Here is an 11,874-nt window from a genome sequence, read left to right on the forward strand (position 1 = left end):
CCCACTTCTGAGTGCACACTATTTAGTGCACTGTTCCTCTAATAAGAAGCAAATTTGAATACAGGCTTTGTTGCTGGTAGTGGCTTTAAAATTAGCACAGAAAAAGGAATCAAAGCAATTCCTTCCTCTTGTGTTTCTTGGCTGTGATGGAAGCTTGGCTGAGTGCTTAATAGTGTGTGGGAGTGTGCGTAAGAGACAGGGGACGTAGAAATGGATAGGGGCGTGTCCACTGAGGTTCACTATCTTGATCGGACTGCCACCAGTTCATGTCCTCTTAAAGTTATGAACTCCAACACAACTTGGTGCATTGCATCCACCTACAGGAGCCACACAGTCCTGGGCTATGATTTCACTGCTGGACCTTTGTTTTTACCGGGCTACAGGCATGTTACATGAAATGGGCGGAGAAAAGTGCCTTGCTTTTGTCTTTCTCTGGATGACAACGCAAAATTTAATGACAGGTGAGCCATGCATTTTTCCTTGAGAATTAACCATGATTTTATACCTTCAGAACATCGACTTTACAGGTAAAGAAAAAAGACCTTCTTAACTTTCATTGGAAGTGAATGTAAATAGATTTCTATTGGTCCATTCATCATATTAAAATTCGAATACAATGTAAAGAAGAGTAGACAGACACATGTCATGTGCAAAAGTTTGAGTACAAAAAGTTGTATGCGATTACTGATGCTCATCAAAACACCTTTTTCCCTCCACAGGTGCCTTGCAAGTACACCTAGAGCCTACATCTGTGTTGAAACATGTGAACGAGCATCTGGAGCTCGTATGCACAGCGCTGGACTGTCCCGGTGAAGCCCAGTTCATGTGGAGGGGACTATTGGACACCACAATTGGTGGAAAAATGGAGTGGAACCAGACAACCTCACGCAGAGTGTACAGCCAACTAACTGTGGCAGACGAGAAAACAGTCATATGCAAGGTGAAATGTGGGGTACACAAGGAGGCCAGGACAAAGATACAAGTGTATTGTGAGTACACACACACACACACACACACACACACACACACACACAATACAATGAATTAGCCCCGCCCACGGCTCCATGTTTCGACTCGTACATTAGGGCGAGACTAAATACTGAATTCACCTTGATTCCAGCGTGTGATGTTGACCATGTTAAGATGTGTTTCAAGTCTGAGCTCTTCCAGGGAAGCTCGTGTTGAGGCGTCTCTCAGGTGGATATGGAACCCCCTCTTTGCACTGTAAAATGAACAGGATGCAAGGTCTGTGGATGTAATGGCAGTATACAAAAATGCAGACAGCCTTATCTTTAAACTGTGTGCTAGCCAACACTCCATAACCATGGACTGCACCAGGGGTGCACATCTCTAGTCCTGGATGGATAGTTTCCAGTAAAAATTGGTATTTGCCCTACTCAAGCACATCCACTTTGCCTGGCTGCTAGTTAACTGATGAGTTCAGTCAGGCGTGTTTGAGAAGGCCAACTACCAAACTTTGCTGGAGACTGGAGTTGTGAACCCCTGACTTAGGACCCTCATTACAAATGTCAACAACTCTATATGGACAAAAGTTTTGGGACACCTGATCATTTATTGTTTCTTCTGAAATCAAGACTGTTAAAAAAGAGTTTCTCCTCATTTTGTTGAAGTAATTGTCTCTACTGTTCAAGGAGGGAAGGCTTTGCAATTTGATTGTGCACCCCTGACTTAGAACCTCATTATAAAAGCCAATATCTGTCCAAGCCTGAAAAGCAACATCTAGATAAATCAGAGGTATTTTGAGGAAATTTACGTCATCCCATATTTCCTATAACATAAAAAGATAAAATCGGATTGTAATTTATTTTGGAAAAACAAACAAAAAAAAAAAGAAACTGAGACCCTGTTTACACCTGCTCATGTGACTAGTATGTGGATCATGTTCCGATACGGTATTAGCCACAAAACACTCACTCTGTAGTGTCTCAAATGTGTCTCCAGTGTGTGCGGCTAAAATACGATTGCTGTCGGAATATGCAAATTCACTCATAGCGCTACAATTATTACTGGTGTTTCGATTGTGGAATGTGTCTTGGATGTGTTTACCCTTCTATAACAGGTGGCTCAAATGCATCTCAGACCCACTCCTGAAGTAGTTTGAGGGATCGGATTTGGCTCTGGTTTAAATGTGTATTGGATGTATTTACACTTGCAGTTTTATGAGGCTTGAACTGATCCAAATATAATCCTGATACTCAAAACTGACTAAATACTGGTGATCCAACCTTTTTATTTTTCCTTTTTTAAAATCTGGTACATAATCTTTAACACTGGTGTGTTCTACCACCGTTAGCGGACTACCTTCATAAAGAAGGTTGTGGTAAGAACAACAGATAAAATTAGATAAAAGGATAATTGATTCATTTCCTGCCTTCAGTAACAATCAGTGATGAAGTTTCTCTCTCCACAGCATTCCCGAGTGACCCTGTGATTTCCCGCTGGAAGGCCTCATCCCTCCTGTGCACAGTCCACAGTGTGTATCCCTTCAATTGGTTTACGTTCAACTGGCTGCGTGGGGAAACACGCCTTACGGGCAGGGAAGTCTCAGATGTATACAAAGAGGGAATCCAGGACATCTACTCAGAGTACACCCCAAGCGAGGAGGACCTGGGGAAGAACATCACCTGTAGAGTCACGCTGGCTCTGGCTGGGGTACCGAAGGGCCACCAGGTCCGCTCTGTCACAGTGCAGTGTAAGTGTTGGACACCTGCTCATTTCAGTTTGTTCTGAAAGTGGAGATGAATCATTAAATTACTGGTTGTCCACTTGACCACTGGCGAACTGTGTGGTCACCAAAGAAATCAGAAGATGCTTCAAGGAAACAAGGAAAGGTCATTTCACGTGTTGTCCAGCATTTAAGAGTTATCTAGAAGAACATCTTTGCGTGTTTGTCGCTTGCAGATGGTCCAGCCTCCATTAACATCTCCAGGAACACCACTGTGAAGATCGGAGAACGTCTGGAGCTGAAATGTGATGCAGAGGGGCAGTTCAACATTACATGGAAGAAGTTAGAGAAGAACGAGGCAACACCATTAACCACAGACAAGGTGATCATGATTGAAAAAGCTACCTTGTCCCATGCCGGCGAGTACGAGTGTGAGGCAAGCAATGAACTGGCCAGCCGGCGGTCCACAGTTGGTGTAATTGTTAAAGGTAAGCAACCACACTTCTCTGCACATTCAAGACGTCTTTCAATGTCAGACCTTCTCTGAGTTGTCTGGCAGTTGTCACCCATTAAAGCAACACTATGGAAAATTGGCATTTCTTGCTCCTGAGCTCCCCCTACAGTCGGGAACTGTAATTCGTTCTTTTGAGCCACCACTAAAAGACAAGCTAAGAAACACAGAACTGTCACCGAAAGTGAAGGCAGTGTATGAATTGAGGCAGTAGAGGATACAGCCCGATTTTACACAAATATGACTCGGGTTATGCAGCATTATGCAGTTATCGCAAACATTATCCTGCCTCTCACTTTACTAAATTTACCCATTCCAGTTAGTTGCGTGCCGAGTCCGGAGTAACAACGATGAAACGAGGCACTATTTTGTCTATTACAGGTCAGTGGAGCACCACAATAATTTTGAAGATGCTATTTTAAGATAAAAATTCGACATAGTGTTGCTTTAATTATAGTTACTAGGTTCCCAAGGACACTATTCATGAATGTGTTACCTCGACTTGGCACTGAACTGGGTTTGATAATCCAGCTTTACCTTCTGGCCTTTGTCTTGCAGGTCCTCCGAACGTCCCCAACATCAGACTAAGCCAGGTGGGCAACCCAAGAGCAGGAGACAATGTTACCATAATCTGCGATTCAGACAGCGTCCTCCCAGTACTGACCATTTCTGGGGCCTCCCTGAATCAGGTGGAGAAGGAAAGTTCTTCTGTATCTGTAAACCTTCCCTCGATACAGCTCAGAGATTCTGGGATTTACCACTGTGAGGCGAAAAATGAATTGGGCAGCACAAGAAGCAGTGTGACCGTCACAGTTCACGGTACGTCATGCAGCATTTATATTTTCATCAAGTTTCATTTGACGGTTGCAGGAACCCAAAACAACCACCCTTCCTCCACAATTTCATCAAAAGCAGGTAACATGAACTGTGGTTCTTAAATTCTGACCTGCTGTTTCTTTAAAGCTCCTCCGATGAACTCTACAGTGGTGGTGCATCCATCTGCACCAGTGATGGAAGCTCAGAACGTGACGATCCACTGCAGTACTGTGAGTTTTCCTCCAGCCAGTTTCACTCTGAAGAGAGAAGATGATGGGCTTGAGTTTGCATCTACAAATGGCATCTTCCACCTGTTCAACCTAAGATCCGAGGATAAGGGAATCTACTTGGTCAACTTCACCAATGAACTTGGATATGAAACACAGACCATTCATCTCGTTGTTATTGGTAAGTAATGAACCAGTAATTGTCCCAGGTTAGCCAGCTAACCAGTTGTGCCTTTGTGGTCTAGGTTCAGAGTAGAGTAGCTATGTTGACCTACCGAATAATGGGAATACCCACCCCTGGCTCGGATGACGCTATTGAGACGTGGTGGGGTGGACTGCATTAGGTGAGAGAAGGTGTTCGTAATAGAGGTTAGCTGCTCCACAGTGGCGTGTCAGTTGCTCTGTGCCGCTCGCCGGAGTCGTCATTCCCCTTTCGCCACAATGTCTCACTAGTGTCATTTGAGCCAAGGGTGGTTATTCACACTATTAGGGTGTGTGGCATCAGCTGGAACCTTATCAGTGAATCTAACTATAATAGACAACAAAATATGGGGTTCCAACAAACAGTGGTCTTGAGGCCCAATGTTAGGTAGCTATACATTAACTAAGTCCAATTATAAATACATATATATATTTATATATTTTAACACCAAAGCAACAGAAATCAGGCCTTTAATTGAAGAAACTTCTATAAATACCCTCCTAACAAAAGGTTACGGTGATCCTTAATGTTATCTTCTACTTCTTAATGTCATCTATTGTCGTTGTGGTGAAACTGACTTCCCTTTACTTTCCTATGCTATTTTACGATAAAAATTCTACATAGTGTTGCTTTAATTATAGTTACTAGGTTCCCAAGGACACTATTCATGAATGTGTTACCTCGACTTGGCACTGAACTGGGTTTGATAATCCAGCTTTACCTTCTGGCCTTTGTCTTGCAGGTCCTCCGAACGTCCCCAACATCAGACTAAGCCAGGTGGGCAACCCAAGAGCAGGAGACAATGTTACCATAATCTGCGATTCAGACAGCGTCCTCCCAGTACTGACCATTTCTGGGGCCTCCCTGAATCAGGTGGAGAAGGAAAGTTCTTCTGTATCTGTAAACCTTCCCTCGATACAGCTCAGAGATTCTGGGATTTACCACTGTGAGGCGAAAAATGAATTGGGCAGCACAAGAAGCAGTGTGACCGTCACAGTTCACGGTACGTCATGCAGCATTTATATTTTCATCAAGTTTCATTTGACGGTTGCAGGAACCCAAAACAACCACCCTTCCTCCACAATTTCATCAAAAGCAGGTAACATGAACTGTGGTTCTTAAATTCTGACCTGCTGTTTCTTTAAAGCTCCTCCGATGAACTCTACAGTGGTGGTGCATCCATCTGCACCAGTGATGGAAGCTCAGAACGTGACGATCCACTGCAGTACTGTGAGTTTTCCTCCAGCCAGTTTCACTCTGAAGAGAGAAGATGATGGGCTTGAGTTTGCATCTACAAATGGCATCTTCCACCTGTTCAACCTAAGATCCGAGGATAAGGGAATCTACTTGGTCAACTTCACCAATGAACTTGGATATGAAACACAGACCATTCATCTCGTTGTTATTGGTAAGTAATGAACCAGTAATTGTCCCAGGTTAGCCAGCTAACCAGTTGTGCCTTTGTGGTCTAGGTTCAGAGTAGAGTAGCTATGTTGACCTACCGAATAATGGGAATACCCACCCCTGGCTCGGATGACGCTATTGAGACGTGGTGGGGTGGACTGCATTAGGTGAGAGAAGGTGTTCGTAATAGAGGTTAGCTGCTCCACAGTGGCGTGTCAGTTGCTCTGTGCCGCTCGCCGGAGTCGTCATTCCCCTTTCGCCACAATGTCTCACTAGTGTCATTTGAGCCAAGGGTGGTTATTCACACTATTAGGGTGTGTGGCATCAGCTGGAACCTTATCAGTGAATCTAACTATAATAGACAACAAAATATGGGGTTCCAACAAACAGTGGTCTTGAGGCCCAATGTTAGGTAGCTATACATTAACTAAGTCCAATTATAAATACATATATATATTTATATATTTTAACACCAAAGCAACAGAAATCAGGCCTTTAATTGAAGAAACTTCTATAAATACCCTCCTAACAAAAGGTTACGGTGATCCTTAATGTTATCTTCTACTTCTTAATGTCATCTATTGTCGTTGTGGTGAAACTGACTTCCCTTTACTTTCCTATTATGAGTTAGTACGTCCATTGAAACAGTCGTTTTTTTTTCCGTTTAGAGGGGGAGGCCAGCACACTCATCCTGACAAAAGCCATCGTACCTTCTGTGAGTTCCATATCCCTGCTGACCGCTGCAGCTCTTCTGATCCGACATCTCAGGAGAGCCAAGAAAGACTCCTTTGGTCCTTCTCTGGGTGATGCATTAGACCTATAATCTCAAGAGTGGAACAGATAATTACTTAAAAGGACACTTTCTCAATGTTTTGAAAAATATCTTTGACACTTTCATATTTTTCCATAATAATAAGCAGACCTGCGTTGAAGGCCATCCTTGCTGAAAAAAAAAAACCTGTCCAGCTTAGCTCTTGACCAGCACAGGGCATGTTTTTCTAGAGTTTGATGGTTTAGCTAGTCTATCAGCATGACCAAACCTAACCAAGCTAGTCAACCAGTATGACTAAGCTTGTTGACCAGCATAACCAGCAGGACCACACTGGTCAACCAGCTTTACCAAAGTAGTAAAGCAGTATGACCAGCCTCACAAACAGCTTGGTCATGTTGGCAATGCTGAAAGAACAGCTAGTCCATCAAACTTAAATGAAAACAGCTAAGATAGCCCACCAGTTTAACCAGCTTGTTTTACCTGTAAGAGGGATGTTTTCTACTGGGTGACCAGCTTTCCAACCACCGTTACCATCCAAACCAGCTTAGACCATCTGAAAAAGCTGTCCCTAGGTGGATTTTTCCTCAGGGATGTGAATTTTCCAACGGTCTGTCAAAGTAGACACATTAAATGGCGTGATAAATTCCCAAAGCTGCTCATTTTGAGCATTTTTATGGTCTGAAAATAGTTTAGTAAAGCTAAAAGCCATGACAGATGAGATTTTACCTCAGTAAATGGTATTCTTAGCAACACAGTGAAGTAAAACCCCCTTACATGTTATACAAATACTGCAAAATGACTAAATTATTTATTATTGTGTCATATAATAATGAAGATATCGTAGTTTAGCAGTGTTTAATGGAGAAACTTAACTTATAAGTCACTTTTGCCAACAAAATTACCACAGGGAACACTATGCTGTTTTTGTTAGTGCCTTTACGAGATTTCTAGTGTTTTGTTAGCACCAAGCTAACAGTGTTGTGTGTCTATTTTCCCCCACACTGGGGTAGACTCTCAGATGGCTCCCTACTCCCTAAGTAGTGCACTATGTAGGTCTTAAAATATTAACTTGTTCACCCAAACAATGCATAATATGTCTACTATAAAGTTAGCTAGCCTACTAGCTAGCGCTGTGTTTCTGTGCAGAAGCAGTACACGGGTGCTCACTACACTTGAGGCAGCTCTAACACAACTTTTAAAGCTGGTTAGACATTCAAATTACATATTCGTTGCTTTTTACGGATTCTTTTAACAGTGAATCTCTCAAGGAATACTTCAAATAAAAGCCTAACACTGGATATGAATGGAGGAGAGCTAGCCTGCTAGCTAGCTAGCTGTGTTTTAGCCTATTAGCTAGCTAGGTCATCATCATCATCTACCCAGTTGATCAGCCTAATTCAGCCTAATTTTGTGATTAGTGATAGTGATTGAAAAATAAGGTTGTCAGCACCTCGGTGTAAAGCTTGTTTTACCCTAAGAGGAATGTTTTATACTGGCTGACCAGCTTTCCAACCACATTTTCCATCAAAGATCAGCTTAGACCATCTGAAAAAGCTGTCCTTAGGGTGGATTTTTCAGCAGGAACATTGAATTTTCCAACGGTCTGTCAAAGTAGACACGTTAAATGGCGTGATAAATTCCTAACGTCGCTCATTTCATGCATTTTTATGGTTGAAAAATAGTTTGGTAAAGCTAGAAGCTATGGCAGATGTGATTTTACCTCAGTAAATGTGGAGTAAAAACGCCTTACATGTTATAATATTAAAATGATAAATTCTCTCTCAGGAAAAACTTCAAATAAAAGCCTAACACTGGGTATGAATAGAGGAGCGCTAGTCTGTTAGCAAGCTAGCTGTGTTTTAGCCGATTAGCCATCACCATCCAACACTGGAAAGCCTAACACTGGATATGAATGTATGAAAAATAACATTTTAAATGTTTAAAAAAAATCAAAAACATGTTGACTACCTGACACTTTAGCACAGTGCTGTCAATCAGTTTTAAAGGCTTTAACAGTATGTTAATAAGGAAAGGCTGTTTTGGGTAAATCAAGCAATTCACACATTAGAAACATTAGACCTCAGGGAAAAATAAAGGACATGGCCACCATGTTTGTCATTGCCCTTGTGCTACTTTGTCAAAGTGGGCTACCATAGTGTATATCGCTGCTGTCCGATGAACCTTGTAGCTGCTCCGAACTCGGTGTACATAATCCTGGATCAATGGACCAGTAGAAATGCTCTAAATTACTCAGAATAAGCTCTTATTTTACACTGACTTCCACTGAAAGTTAGGACCACTTTCGCCTTCTCCTGTAAAATCCCCAATTTGGAGCCGGAGACATGTTTTTCATTGGACAGCGACGGGTATCAGGGTAAAGATGAGGTAACTGAGGTAAAAAAATAACAGTAACAATAACAGTTAATGATAACAGTGAGCTCAGATTGTATAATGCACATAAGGAAAACCGAATGTGAACACATGAAAGCATTAAAAATAGTGGGGCTACCGCTAAGTAGAATATCGATAGGTAGCACAACTCGACAGAGCACTCTTTCAATTGGCAAACCTCTGCAGAACAGTCAGCCATGCAAAGTCTAAAGCTTTCCACTTTTTGATTTTGCAGTCTTTTTTTTTTTTCTTGTTCCATATGTATGTGGAGTCTTGTGCAACACTGTTTGTATTCTTATGGTTGTGTATCATTGCTGTCAGGCCAAAACCTTGTATCTCTATTTTTGTAGATTTCTACTTTTTTGACACAATGTGAATCTGGCAGTTGTTCTAAAAAATGTGTCCAAATTTCCTCACGAATGGACCAATAGAAACGCTCCAATGTGACATGGAATCAGATCTTTTTACATTGACTTCCATTGAAAGTTAAGACGTTTTTTGTCCCTCTCCTGTAAAGAAGGTTTCTTTGCTGACAGTGGCTTAAATGAGTTACAGGGTTGAGTTTTTAGCATAGAATTAGCAAACCCTTAACTTTTAAACAGCCTATGGTCCGCCGGCGGGCCTTCTATTACCAGAGAATAGCCCCACTAGTCTGTACAGAAGTTCCTGTAGCTACTGAATAATACATATTAGTGTGTAATAAGCCTTGGGAGTGTTAAGGGGTTAATTAGCATCTATGCTAATGATCGCCAGTAAATCCAGATGATACTGAACATGTTAAACATGTGAAATTAAAAAAATCATTTTACAGGAGCTTTTAATGGAAGTCATTATGAAGCGTTTCAACAGTCAGATTCACATTACAGTAAAACATAAAAGGGTTTTTGCGCAAAAGTGAAAATGAATAATGTGTTTAAGTAACAGGGTTGAGTAAATACTGTGGCCGTAACTAAGCTGTACATTCATCAGAACCTGTAATGGACTACTTATATTAAAAAATAACTTCACTGGGACACCACCTGGCACCCCAGTCGTAGGAATCAGCCAGTTGTTGGGTCTTGATTTGTTGGTATGTGAAATGTATCGTACCTAAACTGTTAATCTGTGTAAATAACCTTTCTGAATGAATCATTAAATGGAATCTGTTAAATGTTTTTGTGCCGGCCTGATTGAATTCTTTCACTGCGGACCTCCACCAGCTTAGCTTGATAAAAGCACAGTAACGCAGCTACAACAACAGGAGTTTAAACACACATACAGCACGTTCCCAACAGTGAAAGTAAAAGTAAATCTATTGTTTGACGTTTAGTCTTTCAGTTTTTTAAAGCCAAATACATAACCCCTGTGGAATTTCCTGACTTTATTATTATTAAAGCTGTGTTTTAGCCTATTATAGCTAGCTAGGTCATCATCATCATCTACCCAGTTGATCAGCCTAATTCAGCCTAATTTTGTGATTAGTGATAGTGATTGAAAAATAAGGTTGTCAGCACCTCGGTGTAAAGCTTGTTTTACCCTAAGAGGAATGTTTTATACTGGCTGACCAGCTTTCCAACCACATTTCCCATCAAAGATCAGCTTAGACCATCTGAAAAAGCTGTCCTTAGGGTGGATGTTTCAGCAGGAACATTGAATTTTCCAACGGTCTGTCAAAGTAGACACGTTAAATGGCGTGATAAATTCCTAACGTCGCTCATTTCATGCATTTTTATGGTTGAAAAATAGTTTGGTAAAGCTCCACCAGCTTAGCTTGATAAAAGCACAGTAACGCAGCTACAACAACAGGAGTTTAAACACACATACAGCACGTTCCCAACAGTGAAAGTAAAAGTAAATCTATTGTTTGACGTTTAGTCTTTCAGTTTTTTAAAGCCAAATACATAACCCCTGTGGAATTTCCTGACTTTATTATTGCAATGTAGTATTTCTCCTCATTTCTCAACACAGGAAATAACTAATGGTCGTAACCACAAAGAGAAACCTGGCATGTAAGCCTCAATATGGTGTACTTGTCCAGTGCTATTAAGCCCTTAGACTTATTACACACTAAGGTGTATTACTCAGTATCTAGTATCACACTCAGAGGACACATGAAGCTGCTGACGGTGGTGGTGCTGGTGGTGTTGGTGGTAGATTCACTGGCGAGATTGGAAACACCACGGTTAAGAAAGTCTGCAAGTAACAGTAATCTACAGTAAATCCTTTCACACCAAACTCTGCTCTGAACTGACTCGTCTACTCGACTGCCTAGTTATGTAAAAGATGTGAAACTGCTCTTTAACCAAGAACGTAATACTTCTTGAGCTCCTACTGTATGACAAGAGATAAGAAATGAGAGGAGATAAGTTTGAGCAATAATGACTAAAGAAAACATGTGATAAGCTGTTAGAAACTGCTGGCAGGGTGGGATACTATGGGGAAAATCCTGGCATTCTAAGAAATCTCTAATCTTCTGTCTTGCCCTGTGCACAGCACACAGCATCTGTGCCCCTCAGTCTGGTTCTGAAAAACAGATGCAGTGTAGTTTTACCAATCAGTGCTACTACTACTATTACTGCTACTGCTACTACTACTAGTAGTACTACTGCTATTACTACTACTAATTCTACTACTACTGCAACTACTATTTCTTCTGCTTTACTACTGCAACTACAACTGCTGCTACAATTACTACTACTGCTACAACTACTACTGCTGCTACTACTACTACTGCTACTACAACTACTATTACTACTGCTTCTGCTTCTACTACTAATACTACTGCTGCTACTACAACTACTATTACTACTACTGCTACTACTATTTCTTCTGCTTCTACTACTGCAACTACAACTGCCGCTACAATTACTACTACTGCTACAACTA

The 11,874-nt window shown here is 41.4% G+C and overlaps 1 protein-coding gene across 1 annotated transcript; it reads left to right on the forward strand.

Moving 5' to 3' along the window:
* Window positions 1-321: 321 nt before the first annotated feature.
* On the forward strand, window positions 322-10,163 carry vcam1a (vascular cell adhesion molecule 1a). The gene is made up of 9 exons (XM_072688321.1): window positions 322-461; window positions 720-989; window positions 2,432-2,713; window positions 2,923-3,174; window positions 3,756-4,016; window positions 4,161-4,421; window positions 5,185-5,445; window positions 5,590-5,850; window positions 6,515-10,163. Exons 1-9 carry the CDS (start codon window positions 344-346, stop codon window positions 6,667-6,669), a joined length of 2,121 nt encoding a protein of 706 aa, XP_072544422.1. The 5' UTR covers window positions 322-343; the 3' UTR covers window positions 6,670-10,163.
* The last annotated feature ends 1,711 nt before the right edge of the window (window positions 10,164-11,874 follow it).

The sequence above is a fragment of the Salminus brasiliensis genome, chromosome 9 (genome assembly GCF_030463535.1).
Source record: "Salminus brasiliensis chromosome 9, fSalBra1.hap2, whole genome shotgun sequence".
NCBI lineage: Eukaryota > Metazoa > Chordata > Actinopteri > Characiformes > Bryconidae > Salminus > Salminus brasiliensis.

Bases quoted from the DNA above. Each gene is read 5' to 3' on its own strand.
- vcam1a (XM_072688321.1), top strand. From the start codon at position 344: ATGATTTCACTGCTGGACCTTTGTTTTTACCGGGCTACAGGCATGTTA. The intron at 462-719 runs GTGAGCCATGCA...TTCCCTCCACAG, and splicing joins AACGCAAAATTTAATGACAG to GTGCCTTGCAAGTACACCTA. The intron at 4,422-5,184 runs GTAAGTAATGAA...TTTGTCTTGCAG, and splicing joins CATTCATCTCGTTGTTATTG to GTCCTCCGAACGTCCCCAAC.